Source organism: Molossus molossus, unplaced genomic scaffold (assembly GCF_014108415.1).
Source record: "Molossus molossus isolate mMolMol1 unplaced genomic scaffold, mMolMol1.p scaffold_m16_p_28, whole genome shotgun sequence".
Classification (NCBI taxonomy): Eukaryota; Metazoa; Chordata; class Mammalia; order Chiroptera; family Molossidae; genus Molossus; species Molossus molossus.
Window position 1 is genome coordinate 598,589 of NW_023425364.1, and position 24,388 is coordinate 622,976.

The following is a 24,388-nucleotide window of genomic DNA, read 5'->3' on the forward strand; positions in this document are numbered from 1 at the left end:
AAGGGGTCCTTTGGGTCTCCCCACAGCACCCCGGCAAAGGCTGCCCTACACCCCTCCCCATGAGGGACTCGAGTCCCCCTTTGACGTCCTGGGAGGCCTGGGGGTTGATGACCTCCAGCTGACCTGGATCCCACTGATTTCTGGGCCGGGTGTTTGGGCCCTTATGATCGCAGCTGTCTTCGCACCTGCCAGCTCCTACCTGCCCACTCCCAGGGCGGCCTGGGGGACAACTCCATGTCCTTGATCTGTTGACGAGAGCTACACTGTCTGGGGTGTCCGTGCCACCTTTCCCACCCCGTCCTCTGGTCACCCGTCACACCTGAGGGAGCCTTCCACGCCCCCTGCCCCGAGGCTGCACGGGGGAGGGGCGTGCATTTTGCAGCAGGGCCTTGATTCCTGTTCCTGCAGAAACAGCCAGAATCTGACCACGTGCCCTGCGCTGTCCGGTCCACGTCCACCCCACACCCAAAGCCTGGCCCCTCTTCCCAGCAGAATCTGGTCGGAATGCACGGGCTGCAGACTTCCAAAACAATCGTATCTTTATTGACTTTTTTTCTGAATGCAATGACTGTTTTTTACTCTTAAGGAAAATAAACATCTTTTAGAAACAGCTCGATACACACAATCTTCAGTGTGAAGCAATATACTAATAAGAACACTAGTCTTAACATTTACAGTCTTCATATATATTATATATATGTATATGTATACATATATATACACTATATAACGAGGCCAGATATAATACACACGGTTACCATTTTACAGTCCTATGTACAGGAAGTTGCTAGGGCGCCCGGTCTGGGGCTGCCTCAGGCCTATCAAAGCGCGGACAGAGCTGAGGGCGGAGGGGCTGGCGGAGGGCGGGCCTGGGCTGGTGGTGGCTGCTGGGGAAGGCTGTCCGGTGGTGGTCCCCTTTCAGGCGAGGGCCCTGTGCTGGGGAGAGCACGGCGGACGGCAGCGACACGGGAGAAGCGAGCATGTTCCCGACATATATACATTCTATGCAACATATATATAGAGGGGTACACAGGCTTGTACACAGATCGGGTGCGGTCTCTGCTCCAGCCGAGGAGGGGCTGGGTCCCTGGAGAAGGTGGCTGTGCGGAGGGACGGTCACTGCAGGTGCTGTTCTCGGGCAGCTCCGTGCGCTCCCAGGCCAGCTCCAGGGTGGGGTGCAGGATGGGAAAAGGGAAGAACAGAAGCAAAAGGGGTACCCCCCAGTCCAGCTTATACCCAGGGATCCTACATCCCTGGCTCTGTCCAGACTGCATGAGGGGTTGGCAGATGCTGGGTGGCAAGGGCCCTGGGGTTCCAAAGGCTCAGCCCTCTCCCCTCTCAGCCTGGCCCTCTCCAGAAAGGCTTCGGCTCCAGCCCCCCACCCCCCACCTCCTTCCAGGAGCCACCCTGTCACTTCCAGGGCCCTCTGGACCCCCACCCCCAGGGCACCCGGCAGCACCCACGGGGAACGTGTGCCACACTGACTCGGAACTTCCAGTGGAGAAGCCAGTTCCCAGGCTCAAGGCATGTGCCACCCCTGCTGGAACCCGGTGCCCCAAGGAGTTGGGCTGCTCGGCAGGCTCCCTCTGCGAGCCTGGCGCGGGTGTGGGCAGGCCCCGGCGTGGCGGCGGGAGCAGGCAGCTCCAGGACGTTTCCTTCCCCAGCAGGGACGCGCGGTCGGGCCCAGGCGGCCAGATCCAAGGTGGGGACAGATCATGGACCAGTTCTGGGAGCATCCGAAAGGCCTGGGGCTGCTCAGGGGGCCCCTCCTTCTGCAGGAGGGCAGGCGCCGGCTCTCCCAGCCCTTGGGGTGTGTTACAACGGCTGCCTCTGCAGGGGAAGAGTACACGGCCCCCCTGGTTACTGGCCCCCGAACCAGGCAAGGGGCTAGCGCCCCCGAGACCCACCCACCCACAGCAGGCTCCCGGGGAGCGGGGCTGGGTCCCTCCGCCAGGCGGCTGGCCCCACGCAGGCTTTCCTTCCTTCCAGCCCTCACCCGGCCGTGTCCAGTCCCCTGCCAGTCCTCCCTTCGCATCCCACCTGGAGTGGCTCCCAGGACCCACCAGGTCTGTGAGCAGTCCTCAGGACCAGAGGGGCCAGCCTGCCCAGGCACCGCTGCCTCAGGGTCAGGAAGGCTGGAGCAGTCTGGTGGCCCTGAGCAGAGGGGCTGGTGCCCTGGGAATGGGGGAAGGAGAGCTCTCTCCACTGGGTCCCAAGGGAACAAGGAAAGGAAGGGGCCCCCTCCAGGCTAGACCCCTTCCCGGGAAGGCCTGTGTCACCTACCTTATGCTTGGGGCATTTCAAAGAAAAGTTATCTTCGGTGAATACGCAACCTGTGGTGAAGACAAGTGCGTGTGGTCAGGGCAGCTGGCGGTGTCTGTGGGGCCGGGAAGGGGCCCTGCTGCCCACAAGGCCCTACACTGCGGGTTCTTCGCAGAGAGGCAGCCGGATGCTGTCCGCACTCCTCCCAGCCCGAACTCGGAGCGTGGGCCCTGGCCGCCTGCTCACGCGTCCTCTGGCCCACCTGGCCGCTGGGCTCGGGGTTATTCTGAGGGCCTCCCGGGGCCCCCCAGCTGTACAGATCCCGCCCTCAGCCCCCACACTGCGCCTGGCCACGCTTGTCACGACTGCCTGGTGACCCACCACCTGACCGGGCCCCTGCGCGCCCACGGCAGTCTCAGCCCACTTCGGCCTGCTGCCGGCCAGGGGACCTGGCCCTCCCCTGGAATCCCCACCCACCACTCCTGGTGAGCCTGGTCCTGGGCTCATTCCCCTCCCTGCCATGCCCACCTGGCACTGTTCAGAACAACCCCCCCCAAACCCACAGGTAACCAGAGGCCCAAGCTGGCCAGTGAGAGTCCCCTGCCATGCGTGGCCAGCTGTGGCGGCTCTGGGCCGTGGCTGTGGCACTGTGGCAGCATGGTGGCAGAGTGGGGCCGTGGGGGCAAGCCTGCTGCCATCTCTTGGCCTGCTGGGATCACACGCTGCTTGGAGTGAGGGGGAGCTTTGCAAGGGAGCAAATGCTCCAGATCTCTGGATGCAGTCCCATTTATTTGCAGATTGGTACCCCCAGGTCACAAGTGGATCTAAGTAAATTATTTCTTTGAGATGGCATTACTGCAAACATACACCCTAGCTTTGTCTCTTGCTTTTTATGGAAAGAGACCTTGAAGCCAAAAGATAACAAACCCTTACTCACATGCAAATGAAGCACCCAATGCACATGAGTGGGCCAGGTCCGCGCCCCCTCCCCCCCCCGCCCCGGGCTAGGATTCCAAGAATGCATTAACACAAGGTTGAGAGTGCTTAACACAAGGTTACAAAATATCCATCTTCCAACCCCCAACCCCACACCTGCAGCCTTGAGAGCAGGCTGGGAGCCCCAGGCCTCTTTGAGGCGGTGTCCCTTCTCCACCACCCTGCGGGACCTCAGGCCCCAGAGCTCCTGAACTGCAGGCCCAGCAACTAGAGGCAGGTTCTCAGCTCCCCTTCCCTGAGCTCAGGCCAGCAGGACATGCTTCTGGGATTAAAGTCACACTTTCCAAAGAGCACAGGCTAACACCCCAGGCTGGCCCACCGCACACACAGGACACCCCCACCACCACACACAGACCACCTGCCAAAGCCCTACAGTCAAAAGCCTGAGCTGGCTGCTCAGAGTCCACACAGGTGGGGTGGGAGCCACGGAGAGGAGCCCAGTCCTCGGTGCCGGGCCCCACTGTGGTGTCTGTCCAGGAGACCTGGGCCTAGCTGAGTGTGGGGAGGCAGCCACAGTGTGCATCCCTGCCAGTCCCTGGAAATCACTGCCTAGCTCCGCGGCGGTGCCTCTCGAGACAATGGGGGCAGGACAGGCAGGCAGTCCTGGGCCCTGTCTCTGAGAGCCTGACCCAGACCCTGGACAGCCCCATATACCCCCACCTGGCAGACAAGGGTGGGGGCGGGGAGGGGTCAGGTGCTGACACAGGCCTGGGGCTCATGCCCGCCCAGCTCACTCCCTCCACCTTCCGTGGCTCCTGAAGCCCATTTTCCCTTACCTCCTGCTGGCTACCAGGCTTACTTCTCCCATGGGTGCCCGGGCTCCACCTCTCCCTCCTCTGCCAACTATTAAATGTGGTGCCTAACCCTCCACACGGTCCCCTCCTGTGTCTGCAGACACCTCAGATGCAGCCTGCCCAAAAGAAGCTGCCATGTGTGGGGGATGGGCTGCCAAAACAGCTGAAAGACCTCCGGGGTACTGTCCTCTCAGGGTGGCTCTGCGGCCCCTCCCGTCGGGGTGCACATCCCCCACCCCGTGAGTGCGGGCTGGACTGGGACCAGCTTCGGCCAGCAGAGCGCAGTGACAGGGACCGTGTGGTCCCACGCAGAGGCTCAGCTGGGGCCAGGTTGGGGCGCCCCCGCTGACCAGGGCCACCGGGGTGAAGCCAGCAGAAAAGCCCGCCTGCTGACTCCCGCCCGCCCGAGAAGTGCTGAAGGGTTGGCGTTGAAGCAACGAGTGCTCGGGAGGGCCAGGAGCTGGGCAACAGCCTCAGACCTGCCCTCGCGCGGGACGCCAGGCTGACCACCCTGGTCTCTGGGACACGGGCGGTCGGCCCCCGAACCCTCCTCTCCTGCTGGAGGATGGACTGTCCACCAGTTCTCTCCCAAAGTCTGATCGTGTCAGGATCTCAGCTTCCCAGCCTCAGGCCCCTTCGTGTCGCAGTCCCAGGGTTCCACAGAGATCCCCCTTTTATTGAACTCTGCTGAAGACTTCATTGGACACAAAGTTGCTGCCCACCTGGAACATAACCAGCATCACTAACCAGTGGCTGCCCACCTCCCCTGACCTTTCCCAGCATGGCTCAAATGTTGCCTCCTCTTGGAAGTCCTCCTGGATTCCCTCCCAGCTCAGAGAGAATCTTTCCCACAGCACACTCTCCTCGCCTCTGCAATTCCGGGCAAGGGCCCCGGGTTCCTGTCTGTCCCACTCAGTGTGAGCTCCCCAGTGGGCTGCACAGTCCTGGGTGGAGACAGCGCAAGGTGTGGAGACAAAGGGTCACGCCTCTGTGCGTCTGTGCTACACTCTGCAGCCATGGGTAAGGGGACGTGTCTATACGGTGCCGCTGGACAGGGCAGGGCCGGACGTGGGGCCTGGCATAGAAACAGGGCAGAAGGGGCGGGACACTCAGGAGCTACTGCTGTGAGGCAGAGTCCAGTTAAAATCTGCCCCATGCTGCTCGGAGTGGGAGTCGGGAGTCAGCGAGAAGTGTCCCCTCCAGCCAGCTCCCCGCCCGTGTCCCCGTGTCCCCCTCCAGCCAGTTCCCCGCCCCTGTCCCCTCCAGCGGGCTCCCCGCCCCGTGTCCCCCTCCAGCCGGCTCCCCACCCATGTCCCCCTCCAGTCCTCCAGCCGGCTCCCCGCCCCTGTCCCCCTCCAGCCGGCTCCCCGCCCCTGTCCCCTCCAGCCAGCTCCCCACCCATGTCCCCCTCCAGCCAGCTCCCTCCCTGCCGGGCGCCCGCACTCACCCTCCCCAGCCAGAGAACTGTCATGGCTGTGTGTGCCCGCAGCAGCCCGGGAGGGGCCCATCCAGGGCACAGACCAAGGCATTCAGGTGGGAAGCAGGGGCTGGGCCCCGAGTGGTGGAGGGTGTCCAAGGGGCAGGATCATGATAACATCACTTCCCTCCCAGGCCAGAGAAGGGAGGGTGAGGGAGCGCGGGTGCAGACACGAGGTCATGGGGTCGGCTCTAGAGCAGAGCCAAGGCTGCATGTGTGGACGTGTTCATTCTCTCACTTCTCCAAAGGCTCCATTTCACAGGTGGGGAAACTGAGCAGAGACAACAGACTTGCCAAGCCCACACATTGAGCACTCACCAAGGTCGGAATCCAGGCCACAGCGGCCTCTGAGCCCCTTAAACTGTTGCTCTTGGCAGTGACTAAAATCCCGCCATAAACAATATCGTCCCTCATATAAAACGAGGTGTCTCTGAGTATTGGTTAAAACCTCCTGCTCTGAAAACAGCCTGTTTGCAACCTCACGTCCCATCTCCTTTGGCTTTTGTTATTGAAGTAGATCCTTCCCCCTTTTCTCTGCCCAGCAAACTCCTATTCATCCTTCAAAGCCCCAGCCCCAGGACCACTTCCTCTGTGAGATCGGAACCCTGGCAATGACAGTTTTTCAAACAGCTCTCCATCTTGTAGTTTATGCCTCTGGGCATCCCTTAGACTGGTGGCTGGGGACAGACTCATCTCCGTGTCCCTAACTCTGCCTGGCACAGGTCTGATATAGAGGAAGAGAGGAAGGGCTGCTGGAGCAGGAGAGGGGGGACGCCGAGGGTTCAAGGGGGGCCAGGTTCAAGGAACTGTGCCAGGGTCCCCCTGGAGGGACTTCCCCTCCCCCTAGGCTGGCTCTTACCTGCATCACTGGCACACGGGTAATGGTAGGTGTGGGTGCATCCTTTGTGGCAGCACCCAATGGTCGCCCCGGCTTCTTGGCAGCTGGAACAAGTCTGTGAGCAAAGAAAAGACGGGTAAGTGTGCCACTGAGGGGCTGGGCAGGGGCTTCACAGAGAGGCCCTGCCCGGTCCCCTCCTTCCCACAAAGTGGTCCCTGAAAACCAGCTGGAAGGAGGCTCAGAATGAGGTGCAAATGCCCCCAGGATGAGGCATGCCAGCCCCCGCATGCTGCCCTGGCGGGGAGCCCTTTGGGCGGGAGGAGTGGCTGCTGGTGGACCAGGGCGTGGATCCCAGCTCTGCAGTCTGCGCTGACTTGAAGCCACGCCCGCTCGTGCCTCCCACAGGGATGGGCACGGACACTACGTGAGAGTGTGTGCCCCGCGGATGACAAGGCCTCCTGGTGCCCACCCTGGGTCTCAGACCGTGGTCTGCTGAGCGGGGGTACCCGCACCTGCTCCAGCCTGGACCGAAACAGCCAGGACAGGATGACAAGGCCAGGTGGCCCTTGGACACGGGACGCAAACCCTGGGGTGGGGAGGGCAGGTGGGCCCCAAACCATGCAGCCTAGAGGACGCTCAGGTAGAGGCAGAGGGCGGAGGCACCGAAGGTGCCAGGCCAGGGACAAGCACCCGCAGCCACGACGCGCCAGGCATGCTGGGAAGCCACCTCCTAACCACCTTCTGAAGTGGGTGTTACTGTTTTTTCACCCCGGTTACCAAGGAGAGCTCAGAGAGGCTGAGTAACTGGCCTGAGGGCACACAGCCCATGAACAGCTGGGTTGGGTTTTGAGCCCTGCAACTGGGTGCTGGTGAACCCCACCCCACACTGCTGGGTGGGGCCAGGACTGGGGGAGACCCCCCCCCAGCGGGGAGAAAGGCAGAGATGAAGTCTTCTCCCATCCTTCACAGACCTAGCCTGAGAAATGCCTGGCAGCTTCCTCTGCAGCAAGTGGGGGGTAGGGAGGGGCGGAGGGGGCAGGGTACACTCGGGGACATGGGGTTCACATGGTACCTCTGAACAGGCAGCTGCCTTCTGGTCAGGCTGAGACCTCCTGGGCTCTGCGGCCCCATGTCTCCCACCCCAATTCCTAGCCCGAAAAGGGGAGAGGGAGCAGGAGTGGAGGCCCCAGACCAGGCCTGTGTCCAGCCCATGAGAAGCCCTCGGGTACCTGATCGCAGAAGGGTAGTCACCAGGGGCTCTTTGGGGTGACAGCCCCTCTCGCTGCACTGAGGTTCCCCAAAACCCTGAGAAGTTGCAGATGTAAAGAAATGGGGGTGCAGGGCTCTGACCCCCTGCTAAGAGGGGTGTGGCTCATGAACCTGCTCAGGGATCCACCGCCAGGCCTCAGAGGAGGAGGCTGGTCCGCCGTCCCGGGCATGGCTGGACTCCGGGCAGACGGGCGGACAGGTCCCAGGAGGCGGGCATGGCAGGGCTCGGGACAGCAGGTTTGAGTGGGGCTCCCAGGAGGAGACATAGAAGAAGGGTGTTCGTGGACCCACTTTCCTCCAGAGAGAAGTGGGGTTCACGCACTGGGTTGGATGGGGTGTGGGCTGGGAGCCTGGTGCAGCTGGGGAGGGCAGGCCATCTACACAGACCCCCAATCTGCTAACGGGAGTGACATCTGAGGCTCACAGGGTGGTTCTTTGCCTGGGGTCCCAGAACCCACCCCAGCAGGGCCCAGGACCATCTCTGGCAGGGACGCCCTTTGGGTCCCATCTGAGCAGCTTCAGGGGGGCAGGGAGATGCTGTTGGCTGGTGTGGGGGGGGCTGGCTGAGCACCGGGCGAGGCCTCAGGAGCCGGCTCTGAGCAGCGGGGGCGGGGCAGCTGCCCACTGGGGCCAGGATGTGCGGGCTGGTGTCATTTCCAAGGACAGGAGTGACTTGAACCTGCTTCAGGATTGATGACCAGGGACAGCAGGAAGGAGGGAATAATGACTGAGGGGAAGAGGGCAGCACGCCAGGGCCCGGAAAAGTGGCAGATGCCCTACCTGTGGGGGCCAGGTTCCCTAGGTCAGGACGGAGACTGTGGGCAGGACCCCTGGGCATGGAGACGTCTCTACGTGTCCCCTGCAGCGGGCTGGGTACAGGAGCCACAGGGGCCCTGGCAGCCACCCACCCGCAGCGGCCACGGCCAGTCTGTGGCTGGGCGGGGCTGGGGTAGCCAAGGAGCAGGGCACAGGCCATGGGGGGCGGGGCAGTGCCCGTGTCCCTCTGTGAGACCACGGGCCGCCGGCAGCCGAGCTCGGGCCTCAGAGAGAACGCTGCCCCGTGCCCCGCCCAAGTGCCTCCTGGCACCCCGCAGAGGGGGGAATGAGGACAGCCCAGCAGTGACCGAGTGGAGTCACTGGGGGGTGACATGCCCTGTCCTGTCACCAGCTCTGGACCCGAAACATCAACGGCACAGGCAGGTCTCGGTGACTTCCACAGCCATCGCCCTGAGCCCGCCCGCGAGCTGGAGCTCCCCGGCCCCCCAGAGACGAGGAGATGGACAGATGGCCAGGGGGGCGCTGGCACCTGAACCAAGACATCGCCAAGGGGCCCCGCAGGACCGCCCAGGAGAGGCCCCTGACCACCCCGCCTGAGGGCTCTGCCGTCCCGGGGCTTGTCCCCAGTCCCTGCCCAGCTCCATCTCAGGGGACTCGAGCTAGGGTAGCCTGCTTCTGTGGGGCACCCTGACATTCAGTTCTAGGGAGCCTCTCGTCCTCTGGGCCTCAGATCTCGGCTGATGACATGAGCAGACAGGGCCAGGTGGGCCTGGAGCTGGAAGATGCCAGGTGTGTACGGTGGGCACCGGTTTGGGAGGCGCCAGGGGACCCGAGTGGAAGCCTGGGACAGGGCTGGGTGAGTATATTCTGTCTCAACCTGGGGTGTGTTTCAACTGCCCCCAAGATCCTCAGACATTAACTTGTCACTATGGTATGTGGGGTCCAAACCGTTGTGCTGGAGGTGCAAGGGGCTCCCTGCCCAGCCGCCCGCCCACCCGCCAGTCCTGCGGCACCGGAGCCCCCGCCCCGGCGGGGCTGGCCTCTTACCATGTCCAAGGCCACTTTCATGGCCTCCTGCAGCCCAAAGAGCTTTCCGGCCACGAGGTAGACCCCACCGGTCCACACCGCGCAGGCCTCGTGCACCCAGTGCTCCTGGGTGTCCCCGCCGGGCTCTGCGGGCGCCCCCTTGTCACACTCGTGCTTGCGGGTCTTGTCAGCGGCGGGGGCCGCTTCCTCGCCGCCGTCCCCTCGGCCGTCGCAGCAGTAGCAGCTCTGCAGCCGCCGGGACAGACCCCGGGCACTGGTGCGCAGAGAGCCCGAGCCCGGCTTGGCCGGGTCGGCCGGGCCCTCTGGCCGGGGGGGCTTTCCGGTGGCGGCGGCTGCACACTCGAGGCCCTTGAGTGTTCTCTCGGGGGGCAGCGAGGCCTCCTCGCAGGGGCCCTCCGGCCGCGCCTTCTCCTTGAGTTTTGGCTTCTTTTTGGGGAGGCAGTGTTCAGGGTAGTAAGGTCCACAGAGGTCCCCGAGGTCCTTGAAGTTGGACGGGTTTTGGCAGAGGCAGCAAACAAGGCAAGAGGTACTCAGGGCCTTGGAAACCACGGGCCCCAGGTGCATGGTGGAGGAGAGGGGCAGAGAGGGCCGGGGCTGCAGGACAGAACCTCCAGGGAGTGTGGCCAGAGAGGCCCCCGCGGCATCTAGGGAGGATGAGGAGGAGGACGAAGATGAGGAGGCAGAGGAGGCGGGTTTCCGGTGGGGCTTGGGCTCCTCCCCCGGGGAGTTGACAACAGTGCATACGGTGGTGAGCGCATCTCGCTTCTCAACCCGCACGAAGGGCGAGAAGGCTGGGGTGCGGCTGTCTGCTCGGAGCCGCTTGCACGAGGAAATGTACTTGAGGCGGATTTCAGGCTCTGCGGGATCCAGGGGTAGCACTTGCTGCTGCCTCCTCCGCTTGGCACGCCCCCTGCAGGGGGAGGAGCTGGTATTCTTGGCCCGGCCCCGAGCAAGGCGCTTTCGCTTGGAATAGCTGCTGTAGTTGGCGTGGCCGGGCTGCTTCTGTGCCCGCATCTGGGGCTGGCAGGACCTGCCCTCGGGGGGCTGGGGGGTCAGGCCCAGCTCCTCCATCTTTGGCTTCTTACTTCCTCCACCAGAGCTGTCCTCACCGCCACCCTGCATGGTGTTGGCCCTGTCTCGGGGAGTCAAGAGCAGAGCAGGGCCTAGATGGGGCTGCTTCTCCAGGGGACCTTTGGGGAGTCCTAGGGCCCCAGCTCTGCCCTTCCGGCTCCTTTTCTTCGGCACCAGGACAGTCCTCCCAGGTGGCAGGGCCTCTGGGGACATGAAGTCCTCAGTTTTGAAACAGTCATTCGAGGACAATTTCTTATTGTTTATGAGTTTGCCTTTTAAGGATCTGTTGGCTGCACTTCTGCAGAACGGGTCGGTCCCTGAAGCGGCCAGGAACTTCTGCCCGGTGCCCACATTCAGGAGACCTTCTGCCCCCACAGGGCTGCCCCTGGCACTCTTGAGCCCACGGTCCTTCTCTGAGAGGGTGGGGCTCAGCGGGTTTCCAGGAGTGGGCCCCGGCGCTTTGCACGCGAACTTCTTCAGGCTGGGCGAGGTGATCTTCTGCACGATGGCCTCCAGCTTCAGGCCCCGGCCCTTCCGAGGCGGCAGCACCTTGGTCTTCATGGCCCCCTGGAAGGCCACCCGTGAGGCCAGCTTGAGACAGGAGTCAGGGGTGTCTGGGGAGAGGGGCTTCGAGGCGGGCTCGCTACTGCCCTTGGCAGGCTTGGCTTTCTTGGGAGAAGACATCCTTTTGAAGAGGGTGGGGGAACCCTCGGCCGGCTCCTCCTTCACGTCCCCTCGGCTGCTCCGTAAGACCAGGTTCCGCTTCTTGGTGGGGACCGGTGCCATGAAGGCTGACTTCCTTTTGAGTGTGTGGAGGGGCCGATCAGGAAGCTTGCTGCCTGCACTGGGCTTCGGGACCCTGGCCCGCTGGCTGGCCCTGCCCTCCTTCGGGGAACTGCCAGGGACCTTGAACGGGGCAGGCAAGTGGTTGATGGTAAGGGGCTTCTTGGCGGTGCGGCAGCTGGGGACCCGGCTCTCCGAGGGCCGCCGCCGCTTGCAGGGGAAGACCTCCTGGGTTTTGGTGCGGGACCGAAGGATCATAGAGCGCTGGTCCCTGCCGGGCGTGCTGGGCGAGTCTGTCTCCTTGGTCTTGGAGCCCATGGGGCTGCTGTCGGAGGCCACGGGCAGGGCTGCAGGGTTACTGGGGCTGGATGCCGCCTTGGGGGAGGGCTTTCCCACCCGCTTGCCAGACTTGAAGGCAGCCCGCTGCTTGCCCCCCAGTTTATCTGGGGGGGCAGGGGTGGTGGTCAGTCCTGGGGGTCCGGGTGTTCGGGGCTCACTCAGGGCTGTGAAGGAGCGGGTGCACATCCTGGGGAGCCCTTCTGAGGCGCCCCGGCCTGGGGTCCCTGCCCCTTCCATCTGTCCCTGGGGGGGCCCTGTGCAGGACTCTGGGAGCAGGAAGTCTTTGGGCAGAACGGGCGCCCGGCATGGGGAGTCCTCGGCCTCAGGAAGGCCCCGGTGTACCCGTCTGCTCCGTAAGCTTTTGCCGCGCGGTACAGGTTCTTTCTTAGCGATGGGAGCCTCGGGAACCGCAGGCTTGTTTGGCTTCTGCACCAAGGCGGCCTCCGGGGCCAGGGTGCTGGGGTCCCCTGGAGCCAATGCCCCACTGGGCCCTTCTTCCCCGGGGTCCATGTGGGACAAGGAGGACTCAAACCAGCTCTGGACCTTGGACTCGGTGCCAACGGTGGGGCCCAGCAAGAGGACGGAGCCCCCCGAGAGGTGGCATGGGGAGCCCCAGCCGGCCTTGGGGTCCAGCACCCCTTCCACCTCCTCCTTGGTGCACATCAGCGGAGCCTTCGGCGACAGGGGGTCCAAGCTGGGCCTCTGCTCGGGGCTGCCCAGCAGCTCACACAGGGAGGAGTACTCCTCGGCCTCCAGGTCCTCCTTCCGGCCGGAGGGCGGCAGCAGCGGGAGGTCCCCGAAGTCCGCAGCCGAGCAGCAGTGTCTCCCGTCCTCCAGCCAGGCGTCGGCTTTGCCCACCTCGGGGCACTGCAGCAGCCCGCCAGCCTCCTCCTTCACCCCGCCCACCTCCTCCTGCTTGGAGTCCTGGGCCTTCTCCCCAGGGGGCGCCTCCTCCTGGAAGCCCAGGCAGGCGGACGCCTCGTGGGCGCTGTCCTTGCCCATGCCGTCCGCGGCCTTCCCACCCTGCTCCAGACCTTTGGTGAGCTCGCTGGGGTGCAGCCCCCACCGAGGACAGGCGTCCCCCAGGTTCTCCTCGGGCCAGGAGAAGGGGTTGGCGCTGTCTGCAGAGCCGGCGGTGGTGGTATCCGGGAAGCAGTCAAAAGCTGCTGTGGGGGGGTCCGAAGGGGCAGCCCCAAGGGCGGACCTGGGGCCGAAGGAGAGGGGCCCAGGGGTCTTCTTCAGGTCCGGGGTGACAAAGCCCACAGCTGGGTCTTCGAACAGCCCTGGGCTGACGTCCTTGGCGCTGCCTCCCTCGTCCAGCTGTAAGGATGTCGGCAGGGCCTCGGGCGCCCCGGGCCGGGGCCACGCGCCCTTGGCCATGGAGTCCAGGCAGGCGCTGTGGTTCTCCAGCGCGAAGGGCGGCTTGCCGGCGTCCTTGGCGAGGCCGGGCGCCTCGGCCCAGGCCTTGTCGGCCTTGTCGCCCATGGCCTCCTGCAGGCCCAGGATCTCGGAGGCCAGGTCCTCCTGCGCCAGGGCGCTGAGCAGCAGCCGCGGGCAGTCCTGCTCGCCCGCCACGAACTTGGAGAAGCTGTCGAGCGGCAAGCCGCCGTGCAGGCTGTGGAAGGAGTCGTCGGACTTGGTGGACATGTCGTCCGGCGAGGTCACTGAGCAGGTGGACACGGACTCGGGCTTGGCCTTGGAGGTGCTGTTGACCCTGGCAGGGCTGCCGCGGGCCTGGCTGCAGTAGAGGAAGCCACGCTCCAGTGGGTCCTCGGAGCCGCTCAGGTAGTCGGTCTCCGGAGGCTCGTGGCTGGACTGCGGCGTGCCCACCTGCTCGGCCGAGTAGCCGCCGCCCTCGGGGCTGCAGCGCTGGCTCTTGTGCTGCTCGGGGGTCCTGGACACCAGGTTCTTGACGCCCTTCCGCTGGGGCATGGCTGCCTTGGAGAGCAGCAGCTGCTGCACGGTGGTGGAGATGTTCTCCACCTGCGAGGTCAGGGCGGTGAGGCTCTGCAGGCTGAGGTCAGACAGCAGGCTCTCGGGCAGCTTGTCCTTCGGCAGCGTCTTGCAGTTGCTGGCCTGGGCGTCCACGGAGCTGGTGGCGTCCGTCGGGGACGGGTTCAGCAGGGGCATGAAGTGGCTGTGGTCGGTGATGCCGGCGGCAGGGAAGGCCCCGGTGCTGAGCGGCTGCTGGTTGTAGGGGAAGCTCTCGAGGTTCGGCATCAGGGGTGACGGGGTGGAGCTGTAGGATGGGGAGCGGCCCATGGAGCGGGCGGGTGAGTGGCTGGAGCTGGGGCTGAAGGTCTGGTAGTACTGCTCCGGGGTCCTGATGGCCGTGTCTGGCTGGCAGTAGCCCGGGCCTTGCTGCCCGTAGTGTTGGTACTTGGCAAGGTTTTGGTAATGGAGGGTTTCCTGGGCGTGGTGTCGGCTCTGAAGGGCTTGTTGCTGCTGCTGCTGCTGCTGCTGCTGCTGCTGCTGCTGCTGCTTCTGGGTGTAGCTGAGGCGGCCAGACGGGTAGGCATGGAGGTTCTGCACGCCCTGCCCGGAGCCCAGGCTGGCGCTGGCCGTCAGCGACCTGTCGTGGGGCTGGGGCTGGGCAGCCGGCGCTGTGCAGCTCTTGTAGGGGTGGGCGGCCTGCCCGCCACCCTGGCCAGCGGCTGCGTAGGTGGAGGATGGGGGGAAGGACTGCGACTGCTGGGCGAAGTGGCTGGCCTGCGGAAAGGGCAGGGCCGAGGCCACGTCGTTCTGCAGCTTCTGCCTCTGCAGCTTGGCATAGGCCAGCGGCTGCGGGGGCTGGGGCTGGGCGTGCAGGGGGTGAGCCCGGAAGGGCAGCTGGGCACCCTGCTCGGGGTACTGCCTGCCCGGGGGCACCGCGGTCTTTTTCATCAGGTTCTCCTCGTATTTGCCCACCCCCCCTGGCAGGGGCTGTGGCTGGGGGGTTGGCGGCTGGGGGGCCCCCCAGGCCTGCAGGCTCTCCTCGCTGGCATAGCGGCCTGGGTAAGGGCTGCTGTCCTGGACGCCGTAGCCGGAGAACACCGGCCGCCCCTGCAGGGCCTGCTGTGCCGGCAGCCCCTTGCCGCCGCGGGCAGTGCCACCAGGAGCGCCCACACTGCCCTCGTAGCCCGCGTAGGGCTGTGGGCTGTAGTAGTCCTTGGCCAGCAGCCTCTGCCGATCACAGCTCAGCCCGGCCTGGCTCGGCTGCCTGTAATTCTCCAGGCGCGAGGTGTCCTGTGAGGTCTGCTGGTAGTTCTGCTGCTTGCCATGGAAACCACACCTTTCTCGAAAAGACTGCATGACTCGGGCTGGTTATCTGTGAAGAGAGGAGGGGGACAGGGAGCAGGGGCGGGTACGAAAGGGGCAGAGGGAGAGTGATTCAGATGGGCCGTCTCCTTTTACCCCAGAAAACCTGCCGCCCCCCTCACCCCGCCCTGCCCTCTCCCCATAACTCCCTCTGCCCGGGCGCCCCCGCAGCTGAGCACACTGACAGCTTCTGTGGTGGGGAGGGACGCTCTGTGACTCCCACCGACATCACCCCGCAGCCGAGCCCTGACACCCAGATGCCCAACGCTCCAGGCCACCCGGTGAGACCACCCTCCCTCCCCTGGCCGGCTCTCCAGCTCTCCCCATCCGGCCACCCCAAGCCCTTTCCTGACAGCTCAAAACCATTCAGCACAGCAATTCCCGCTCCCCTGTCCCCCGGGGCCGCTGGATCCTGTGATCTCGGCCCAGCTCGGCAGTGCAGCACGACCCAGGCCAGCCTGAGGACGGAAAGGGCTCGCCCAGGCCCTGGGCTGCTCTTGGCCTGCGGCACACGCCCGCTGCTGCCCCGGACCCCTCTGCTCCTCCCAGCCCACGCGAGCAGGGACGCGGGGGGCGTGAACATCCCTCGGACTCCCAGAAGCGCAGGGTGGCACCCCCCACCTCGTTTTTGATGTCGTAGGTGCTGAAGCAGACCGCTGGCCCCGTGAGGGAGGGCCTGCTGACGGAGCCCCCACCCCCGGTGGCCCTCCTGGCAGCCCCTAAGGCCTCCACAGGGTCAGGCCCAGGTCATGAGCCCATCTGTTTGTGATTTTAGGGGCTGGGGTCTAACCTACCCCGGGGCAGAGCGACGACTCACAAAGCGGCCGCCTCAGCATCCAGGCTGTAGATTCTCCCAGCTGGCCGAGGGCCTGGTCACCCCAAAAGGCTCAGGATTTACCCACAGCCAGGGCTGGGGTCGGGGATGGGGGACAGAGAGACCAGGACTCAGCCATGCCTGCACCCCCAGGCCCCCAGGACAGCACTGGGGCGCCGGCCGTGGCTACAAGATTCCAGGGCTGCAGGACAGACCCGCACGACATCAGGGGACACCGGCAAGACAGACGGACACACAGATGTGAGAAGGGAAAGGAGACAGAAAGCCACATGGAAGGACAGAGGGAGGGACTGCCCCCAAGAGGTCCAGCTCACCCCTCTTTTTTGCCAGGATCCCACCCAGACACTCCGTGTTGGGGGCTGGCTGGAGAGGGGAGCAGAGGGGGGCTTTAGCAGGGCAGCCACACGGCCCCCAAGGTCCACCTCCCTGTCCCCCAGGCCAGCTCCCCTCCCGCCCCTCCCGGATTCTCCTCAAGCATTCCCGGCAACGGGAGCCCTGCCCGCCCTCTGGCCCACTTCAACCCCAGCTCTGCCGGCTCAGATCATCCACAGGAGGTGCGTGTGACACGCCAGCCCAGAGGAGCTGCGGGTGGACAGCCCTGCGCCTCCTGACCCGCCCACCAGACCCCACAGGGCTGCCCAGGCAGGGCCCCTTCGCCCCAGCAGGCGTGCCCACACCTGGGCCAGCAGGTGGAGGCACCCCTGCTCAGGACAGAGCACCCCCTAGCCGCTGACTCCGCCACCCACGGCCCGCTGCCCACGCGAGTTTACAGCCAGGAAGGCCACACCCGGGCCCACTCTGAGGGCTGCGCCTCGCGGAGCTGCACGAATTATGTTCCAGCTTCTATCAGTCGGGTCGCCCTCCGCTCCCGCTGAGCGTCCTGTGGATATCATTAACGTTTCGGCAGCTCTCTTTTTTCACATTCTCCAAACGCATTACCCAGAAACATTATTTAAAAAGGGAAAGTGCGAGGACCGGTGTCCGGCCCCTCCCCCAGCTTTAATCAGTCCAGCTGCTGTGTCTTTTAATTTAGCCGAGCTGGACGGCAGGCGGGTTTCCCAGCACACACACACAAGCAGCGGGATGTGGTGAGAGCATCTATCTCTAAGAAGAGACAGTTCAATTAAAATACGAAAGGCCCGGCGCCTGATGGAGCAGCAGCCAAAACCCTCGCCGGCACCAACCTCCACCGAGGGGCAGGGAGGAGGAACAAAGGCATGCCATCAAAGGCCCACTCAGGGGCAGCCGCTCTGCCAGCAGAAAACAGGGCTCTGTGTCTTTAAGAGCGGCCATGGGCACCGTCATTAATTATTATGATTATGATTACTTTTCAAGAACACCAGGAAAAGACAAGGAAAGAGGCAGGCAGAGGGGCTGGGGGGGGGGCGGCATCATGGGGAGGGGGCAGAAAGAGGTCCCCCTGGCAGAAAAATGGTGACCTTTGAACTTGGGGAGGGGAGAGGGGCAGACTGGGGATTTGACCTCCGCGGGTTATGCCGAAGGGAGAACGGTCGGAGTCGGGGTGGGCACCCTAACACTCCTCACAGGTCTCCTGCCAGCCCAGCTTCCCCACCTGCCTCTTCTCCCAGACACAGGGTCAAGGCCTGTCTCTGAAGGTCTGGGCACCCGGGCTGGAGGAAGGAAGGAGGGACAGGAGGAAGTCCGTCCTGCAGACGCCGTGCACTCCCGACAGCTCCTGGGAATGGCCTTCCCAGGCACTGGTCCAGGAAGCAGCCGGGCTCAGGAACAGGCACTGGAGGCTGGTTCAGGGCCCCGCCTGGCATCCAAGGCCCAGGAGCTCCCTGAGCACAGCTGTGGGTCTCACTGCAACCCCCCCCCCCCCCAGCCATAAACTGGGCGGGGAGTGGAGAGCTGGGACGGGGTCAGACCCCACTCCGCCACAATGCAAGGCAAGCAGTCCCCAAGGGCCTTTGGCAGCTGAACGTGGCCTCAGCCGCTCTCTCAGGCAAACCCCAGCCCTCTCCCTGTCCCCCCAGAGTGAGGGGCGCCCTTGGCTGCGAATGGCCACACTGCTCAGTGAATGGCCACAGTCCTGCCCTTCACAGAACAAGGCGAGCCAGCCGTGTGCCCCATGGACTGAGAGGTCCCGGTTCCACTCCCAGGCAGGGCACAGGCCCGGGTTGCGGGCTCGATCCCCACGAGGGGGTGTGCAGGAGGCAGCTGATCGATGTTTCTAACCTCTCTCCCTCTGTAAAAAAAAAAAAAACACGTGAGATTAGCCTCTTGCACATGAGTCCCTGGGGAAGACCTCTTCACTGGGTGCCTCCAGCAGGAGCAGTGACCAGACCAAGGACAGACGCCCTCACCTGCACCCCACACCAGGAATTCCCATTTTAGGGCGGCATCTCACGAGCCCCACAGCAAGGGTGCTGCAAGGAGAGGCAATGGGTGCTGGCAGCTGACATTTCCCAGGTCCCCCTGCGACCCAGAAGGCCCGACAGCCAGGCCAGGCCCCACGTTGACTGGAGGAACAGACCCACCGTAGGGAGGTCCACCTATGGGCAATGGGGGCACCTGCGGTCACCATGGCAGCCTCAGGGAGGCTGTGCCCACAGCCTCTCCAGACCCCGTCAGGAAGCTGGGTGTGAGCTGGAGCAGCCGCAGCCCGACCGAGGACGCTGTCGGGGCCCAGCCAGGCGCCGTGGCCAGGCCCTTTCCTGAGACACAGGGAGTGGTGGGGGCCAGATAGGGCAAAGGGAGGGGAGGACAGCAAGGGGGAGAAGGAAGAGGGGAAAAGGCAGGAGGAGGCAGAGAGAGAGGAAGATTGGGGGGGGGCTTCTGCTCCCTGCTTCCTGATTTGTAGCTGCAGGAAAAATATTTTTAAACCCAACCCATTCAAGGCCTGGGAACAGGAAGGGGGAAGTCACCTGAGTCAGGAAGCTGGGGCTGGGGCTGGGGGTGTCTTAGGAGGCGCTGAGCCGGGCCCACAGGTGATGAGCACCAAGTACGAGGCCTCCCCTAAGATGGCATATCCTTAGCCACATGTACAGTGTTTTGAACCCTAAAGGCCTGGTTTGAGTGGGGGAGGGAGAGCTTCCAAGGAGCCTGCAAGACACACAGCCCAGACCCACAGGCCTCTGGGACAGGCGGGGTCTTTGGGCCAGAGGCTCCTGAAGGGGCAGGAACCAGAGCTCGGAGCCCTGCTTGAGGTGGAGGAAGAGCCGTCCTGGGGCATCAGGACTCCCAGAGAAAAGGCAGCCCCACTTCCAGGCTTCTGGAGACCATCCCCGTGAGCAACACACTTGGAGAGCACCCCCTCCTCGGGCCCACCCAGGCTCACTCACGGGTCCAACAACCACTGCAAGGCCAGCAGGCAGGCGGGGGGAGGGCCACCACCCCAGCACTCTCTCCAGATGTCCAGGTTGGGGACCCCAGGTGAGCTGGCATCTCGGGGTTCTTTGGAGGATATCTGAGTGAGGAGCAGAGGCTGCTGGTGTTGTCAGATGACAGGGCCTCCCCATGACATCTCCAGACCTGGAGGCAGCAGAGACCTCGGGCTCCCTCAGGTCTAATTCACCAAGAGGACCCTCCTGGTCCTTCACGGCTCATCGGGGCACCGCTTGCTGGGTGATGCTGTGTCAGGGGTCAGCAACGTGCCGAGTTCCCACCGCACAGGGGCTGGGCAGCAGAACTGACATCTAACTTCTACGGAACTGAGCTTGCTCACCCCCATGGGGCCCTCTGGGATGCAGGGATCAACAAGTCGGGGGCCTGAGCCACAGGCCAGAGGTGCCCGGCCCCCCCTGCTATGAAGTGCTGGGTCGAGGGCGGGGCTCCCCTATTATCAGCCCAGACAGATCAAGCTCTTGTGGACATAACTGTTTTCAGATTATTCGACAGAAACATCACCCCTCTGCCCATCTCTGTCAAAATGAGCTAAAGGCCCTGGTTGGTTTGGCTCAGCAGTTAGAGTGCCGACCTGCAGACCAGGAGAGACCCAAGTTCGGTTCCTGCTAAAGGCATGTACCTCGGTTGTGAGTTGTGTGGGTGGCAGCCAGTCGATGTGTGTCTCTCTCTCTTCCTCCATCCCGCTCTATCTGAAGATAAATGCAAAAACGTCCTCAGGTGAGGAAAAAAAAAAATGAGCTAAAGAACAGAAGTGGGGGTGGGACCAACTGCCTGAAGGCAGACAGCTAAGGCTGGGGGTCTGGCCGGCCCACACATTCAGAGCCCCAGGCCAGTAAGATCAAAAGGCTGGCCCAGAGGCTGGCTTGGGGGTCTGAGGGGCTCCACAGAGGGGGTCCCAGTCCACCCCTTTTCTCCTCCCTCCACCAGACTCCCAGTTCTGGACGAGACAGAATCTGTGCCTGCTGGCTTTGAGAGGAGGCAAAGAACTTGAGGCGTGTCCAACCTCTCACACCGGTCTCCTCATCACCCCATGTGCCCAGAGACCATGACTTCCCTTGGGAAATGGAAGCACCAAACCTATGGATGTCTGGCTGATGACTGACCTTCTGGCCTTGGGCAGGCATTTTCACCTCCCTGAGCCTCAGGGCCTTTGCACCTGCTGTTTCCTCTGCTGAAACACTATTCTCAGATGTCTACATGGCTCTGCCCACCACCTCCACTAATGTTACCTTCTGGGGCAGCCTTCCCTAACCGCTGTGTGAAACAGCACCCTGCTCTCCTCCTTCTCCAAAGTGCTCGTCTCCTTGTGATACACTGTGGCTAGCTGACAAGCTGTGCTATTGGTCTGTGCTCATTAGAGCAAAAGTTCCATGAGGGCAAGGGTTTTTTTGCCTGTTTTGCTCAGTGATATCTCCATGTTCCATCACAATAAATATTTATTAAATGCGTCAGATGTCATATAAGCCCTATGGAAATATCCAGAACAAGCAGTTGGGTAGCGGTATAGGGCACATCTGGGTGGCGACAGGAAGCTGTGGCCACAACCCCTCCCCATTCATCCAATCAAGAATGTTCTCCCTCCATTGGGGCTGGGCGCCGATGCACCTGAGCCAAGGGGGCAGGTGAGAAGGGCACAAGCGTGATCCTGGTCACAGAGAAAATGGGGGAGCCCCACTCACCTCCAGTGAATTGCTGCCTTATAGGAATGAGAGCCCAGGGTGCCAAAGCTTGCTTTTTCCTTTGAAAAGCCAGAAATCAGGATTTTATAAAAAGAAAAATCTCTCATTTTAAAAAATGTTATCAAGTGCGCCCTGGCTTGTGTGGCTCAGCGGTAGAGCGTCGGCCCGCGGACCGATGAGTCTCGGGTTCAATTCCGGCCAAGGGCATGGACCTCGGTTACGGTTTGTCCCCAGCCCTGGTTGGGGCCATGCAGGAGGCAATGTCCCTCTCACATTGATGTTTCTCTCTCTCTCTCCATCTCTCCCTCCCTCCCACTCTATCTGAAGATCAATGGTAAAATATTCTCAGGTGAGGATTAAAAAAAATAAAAAATGTTATCAACCAAGTAAAAAGTTGAACATGCCGGACTTCAAGAGAAGCCGTCTGTCTGCAGGCTGGATTCCATCCCAGGCTCCCAGGTGTCACGCCTGGATGTAACCACAGAGAACTTTTCGTGGGTAAAGGCAGGGCCGTGGGTGGACACTGGAACCCAGTGTGCAGGCTCCCGGGAGGAGACTGACAGCAGGAGAGGCACCCCTGGCAGAGGCCCTGAGACCAGCGGAAACCAGGGAGCTGTGGAGTGAGGGGCAAGCCGACCGGCTCTGGGAGGACTCGGGGCTGGCCGGGCAGCTGTGGCCCTGTGGTGGAGGAGCCCAGCGGCTTTGAAAAGGAGGTGCAGGGTGGAGGCTGCAGAGCCCAGGAGGCCCTGAGGCCCACAGAGCACCTGGAGGAGCCCTGCTGCCCACTGCCTTGCGGGGTCCCTGCAGGGCTCCTTGGTGGCACCTCATCACAGCAGTAATGATATAATCAATGGTTTCGGGACTAGTTTTATATAGCCTGATGAGGGCAGGGGCTTCGTCTATTAGGTCCTAAGCTCCAAGTCCGGAAATTGGCCCATGCAGGTGCCTTTTAAATTCTGCCTGCTGCCTGGATGGATGGATGGACCGGATGCATGAGGGGTCAGCTTCTGGCCGGGTGCATTCCTTACCCCTCATCACAGCTCTCAAGGGTGCCACCCAGAGAGAGGGTTGATTAAGACGGCCTGGAGGCCAGGACAACCACTACAGCCAATCCTGAAGAAAGGCCAGCCATAGGCTCTGCACTCCACAGCCCCCACCCCCCACCATGGTCCCTCCTGTGCCTGCCTCCACTCACCTGTCAAGTCCATTTCTGCTCAGCTTACAGTCTGCGGGGGGAGGGGCAAGCTGGGTGCTGAGGATGCAGGGGAAAGCAGACAGACACACAGACAACTGCCAGGGTGTGACACCCGGGAGGCTATGGGAGCAGGGAGAATGGGTAGTCAGGGGAAGCCGGGAGAAAGGGACCTTAATTACCTCAGGAAGGGAGAGGGCCCACTAGAAGCCACAGTCTGCGGAGCAGATTCTAAGCCAAACCTCGCCCTCGTTTTGCAGGGGAATTAATGAAAGCCTAGAGAGCCAGTGACTTGTCCAGAGGTCCAGCAGGGCTGAGATCCCTCCACCGCTCTGCCCCAGAGTGCCCTTTGTCAACCAGAAAGAACTCAGAGCTGGAGGCCAGGAAGGGTGGTGGGGAGTCCTCCTCCTGGCCACCCCAGCTTCCCGGAGGAATGGGAAAGTCCCCCTCCTCCCCTTCCCAGCCTGGGTGGGAACCACTCCTTCTTCCCTGCCTTTGACACCCCGGTCTGCAGCAGCCTGACAGCCTGGGAGGCGCAGCACACCAGACCCTTCCGCCTGGGGGAGGAGCCGGGGGAACTGGCGTCGCCTCCCTCCCCCAGTCCCCAGGGGAGGAAGCCTCCTGTCAGCCGCCACAGCGTGTCAAATCCTCTTGCTGCCTAATTGTGAGACAGCGGCATTTAAAGAAACGCTTTTCTGGCCGCCTGCCACACCGCAAACGGCTTGGTATAATTTTATTATTAAGGAGAGAGAAAAAGGGAGGAGGTCGGAGGAGAGAGAGAAAGGCATTGAGGGAGGAAACTGCTTAGTCCAAGTCAGCTGGTGGAGTGTTCTGCTCAATGTGGAGCCCGGACGGCTTTCCAGTTGGCAAGCTGACTTCGTTAATTGCGCATTCAGTCTCTACTTAGGGTAATTGAAACGAAGCGGGCCCAGGTCTGACAATTTAGGGTCTGCGACGAGGCCATTAACCCTTTCCGCCGCCCGCTCCCGCCCCATCGATCCCGTGGCGACCTTGGAGAGTGGGGGCGGGCCACGGGCGCCCCCGCGAAGGCCATTCTAGGGTCGGGGGCAGGAGACCCACCCCGAGGCGTGGGCTGCGTCGGGGCCCCAGGCGTGCGCCCGGCTCGAACAGGGTTAACGCGCCGCCCGAGCGCTGAAGCCCGGCAGGGCCGAGCTGGGGATGGGGAAGCCGCGCAGGGCGCGTGGGGGCTGTTGGCGGCCTCGCCGCCCCTCTGCAACAGATGTTTCAGCCGCGTGAAACAAAGGCAGAGTGCCTGCTGCTGCCGGGAGAATGTCCGCAGGACTCCCTCAGGGGCAGGTAAAATTTCACCTTCTATTTGTGTTCCCCCGTCACACCCCCGCCCGCCCCTCCCGTTTCCCAGCCTCTGCTCCAATCCGGAAAGCGCCACCAAAGTCGCCGCGCCACCTCCTCCGCAGCCCAACCCGCTGACCCCAGCAAGGTCACGGCGACCTCGGGCTCCGCCAGCAGCGCGCCCGCCTGCCTCCTGGGGCGCCCCCGCCCGCCAGCCAAGGTAATTGGAGGCGCCGGGAGAGGAAGGGGGCGCTGCACTCGCCACCAGGCGGAGGCGCCGCTGGACGCTCCGCGCCTCCCTCCAGCCTGAGCCGTGACCCCGCCTCCCCGGCCCCCGTCATTCATCTCCCTGATTCCTGCTGTAGCCGCCCTCGGAAGTCAGCCGAGTGAAGCAGCTGTTCCTTGCACACTCCACTTGACCAAAGATGATGATAAATGAGGCCCAGGCTGCATCGGGGACGCGGCGGCGGCGGCGGCGGCCGCGAGGGGCGCGCAGGGCTGGACGTACAGCCTGCAGCCCCCTCCCCGCGCCCTGGGAAGGGCGAGGACGCACAGGACAGAGGCGGAGAAGCAAAACCGAAGGTTCACAGCACTGGCCTCCCCAGCACCCGGCGGCGAGGAGTTGGGCGGACGTGCGCCCCGAACGCGGGGCCAAAGCGCAGACCTGGTTACCGCGGCGGCGCCGCAGTCCCTCCCGCTCCACCCCTTCCCCTAACGCCTCAGTCCCCCGCAGTGCCCCGGCCCCCACCCCCAGGGCCTCAAACCTATTAACGCTCGTAAATAATAAATAATGGCGCGCTTCCCTCCAACAGCGCGAGGATGCGGGCAGGGGCCGCTGCCAGCTGCGCCCGGTCCTGGGGAGGGGACGCCCTGAGCCCAGTGCAAGGGGGCTCGGGCGCGCGGCCCAGCACACGTGCCGCCGCGGCGCGCAGGCGGGCACCCCGCCCCGCCGAGGAGGGGGAATCCCGCTCTGCCCTCCCCAACGCCACCTCCCCTGGAGTCCTCTGGCACCGAACGAGGCGAGAGAGCGCGCGCGAGCTTCCCAGCCGAGA

The 24,388-nt window shown here is 63.4% G+C and overlaps 1 protein-coding gene across 1 annotated transcript in view; it reads right to left on the minus strand.

Annotated features, from left to right (window-relative positions):
* Positions 1-1,455: 1,455 nt before the first annotated feature.
* RAI1 (retinoic acid induced 1) overlaps positions 1,456-24,388 on the minus strand; it is a 107,532-nt gene continuing 84,599 nt past the window's right edge. The window contains exons 2-5 of the mRNA XM_036278447.1: positions 9,461-14,960; positions 6,389-6,482; positions 2,284-2,333; positions 1,456-1,830 (exon numbers count right to left, since the gene is read on the minus strand). Of these exons, the coding sequence (XP_036134340.1) occupies positions 1,816-1,830; positions 2,284-2,333; positions 6,389-6,482; positions 9,461-14,944 (5,643 nt within the window). The 5' untranslated portion in view covers positions 14,945-14,960 and the 3' untranslated portion in view covers positions 1,456-1,815. The remainder of the gene's footprint in view (positions 1,831-2,283; positions 2,334-6,388; positions 6,483-9,460; positions 14,961-24,388) is intronic.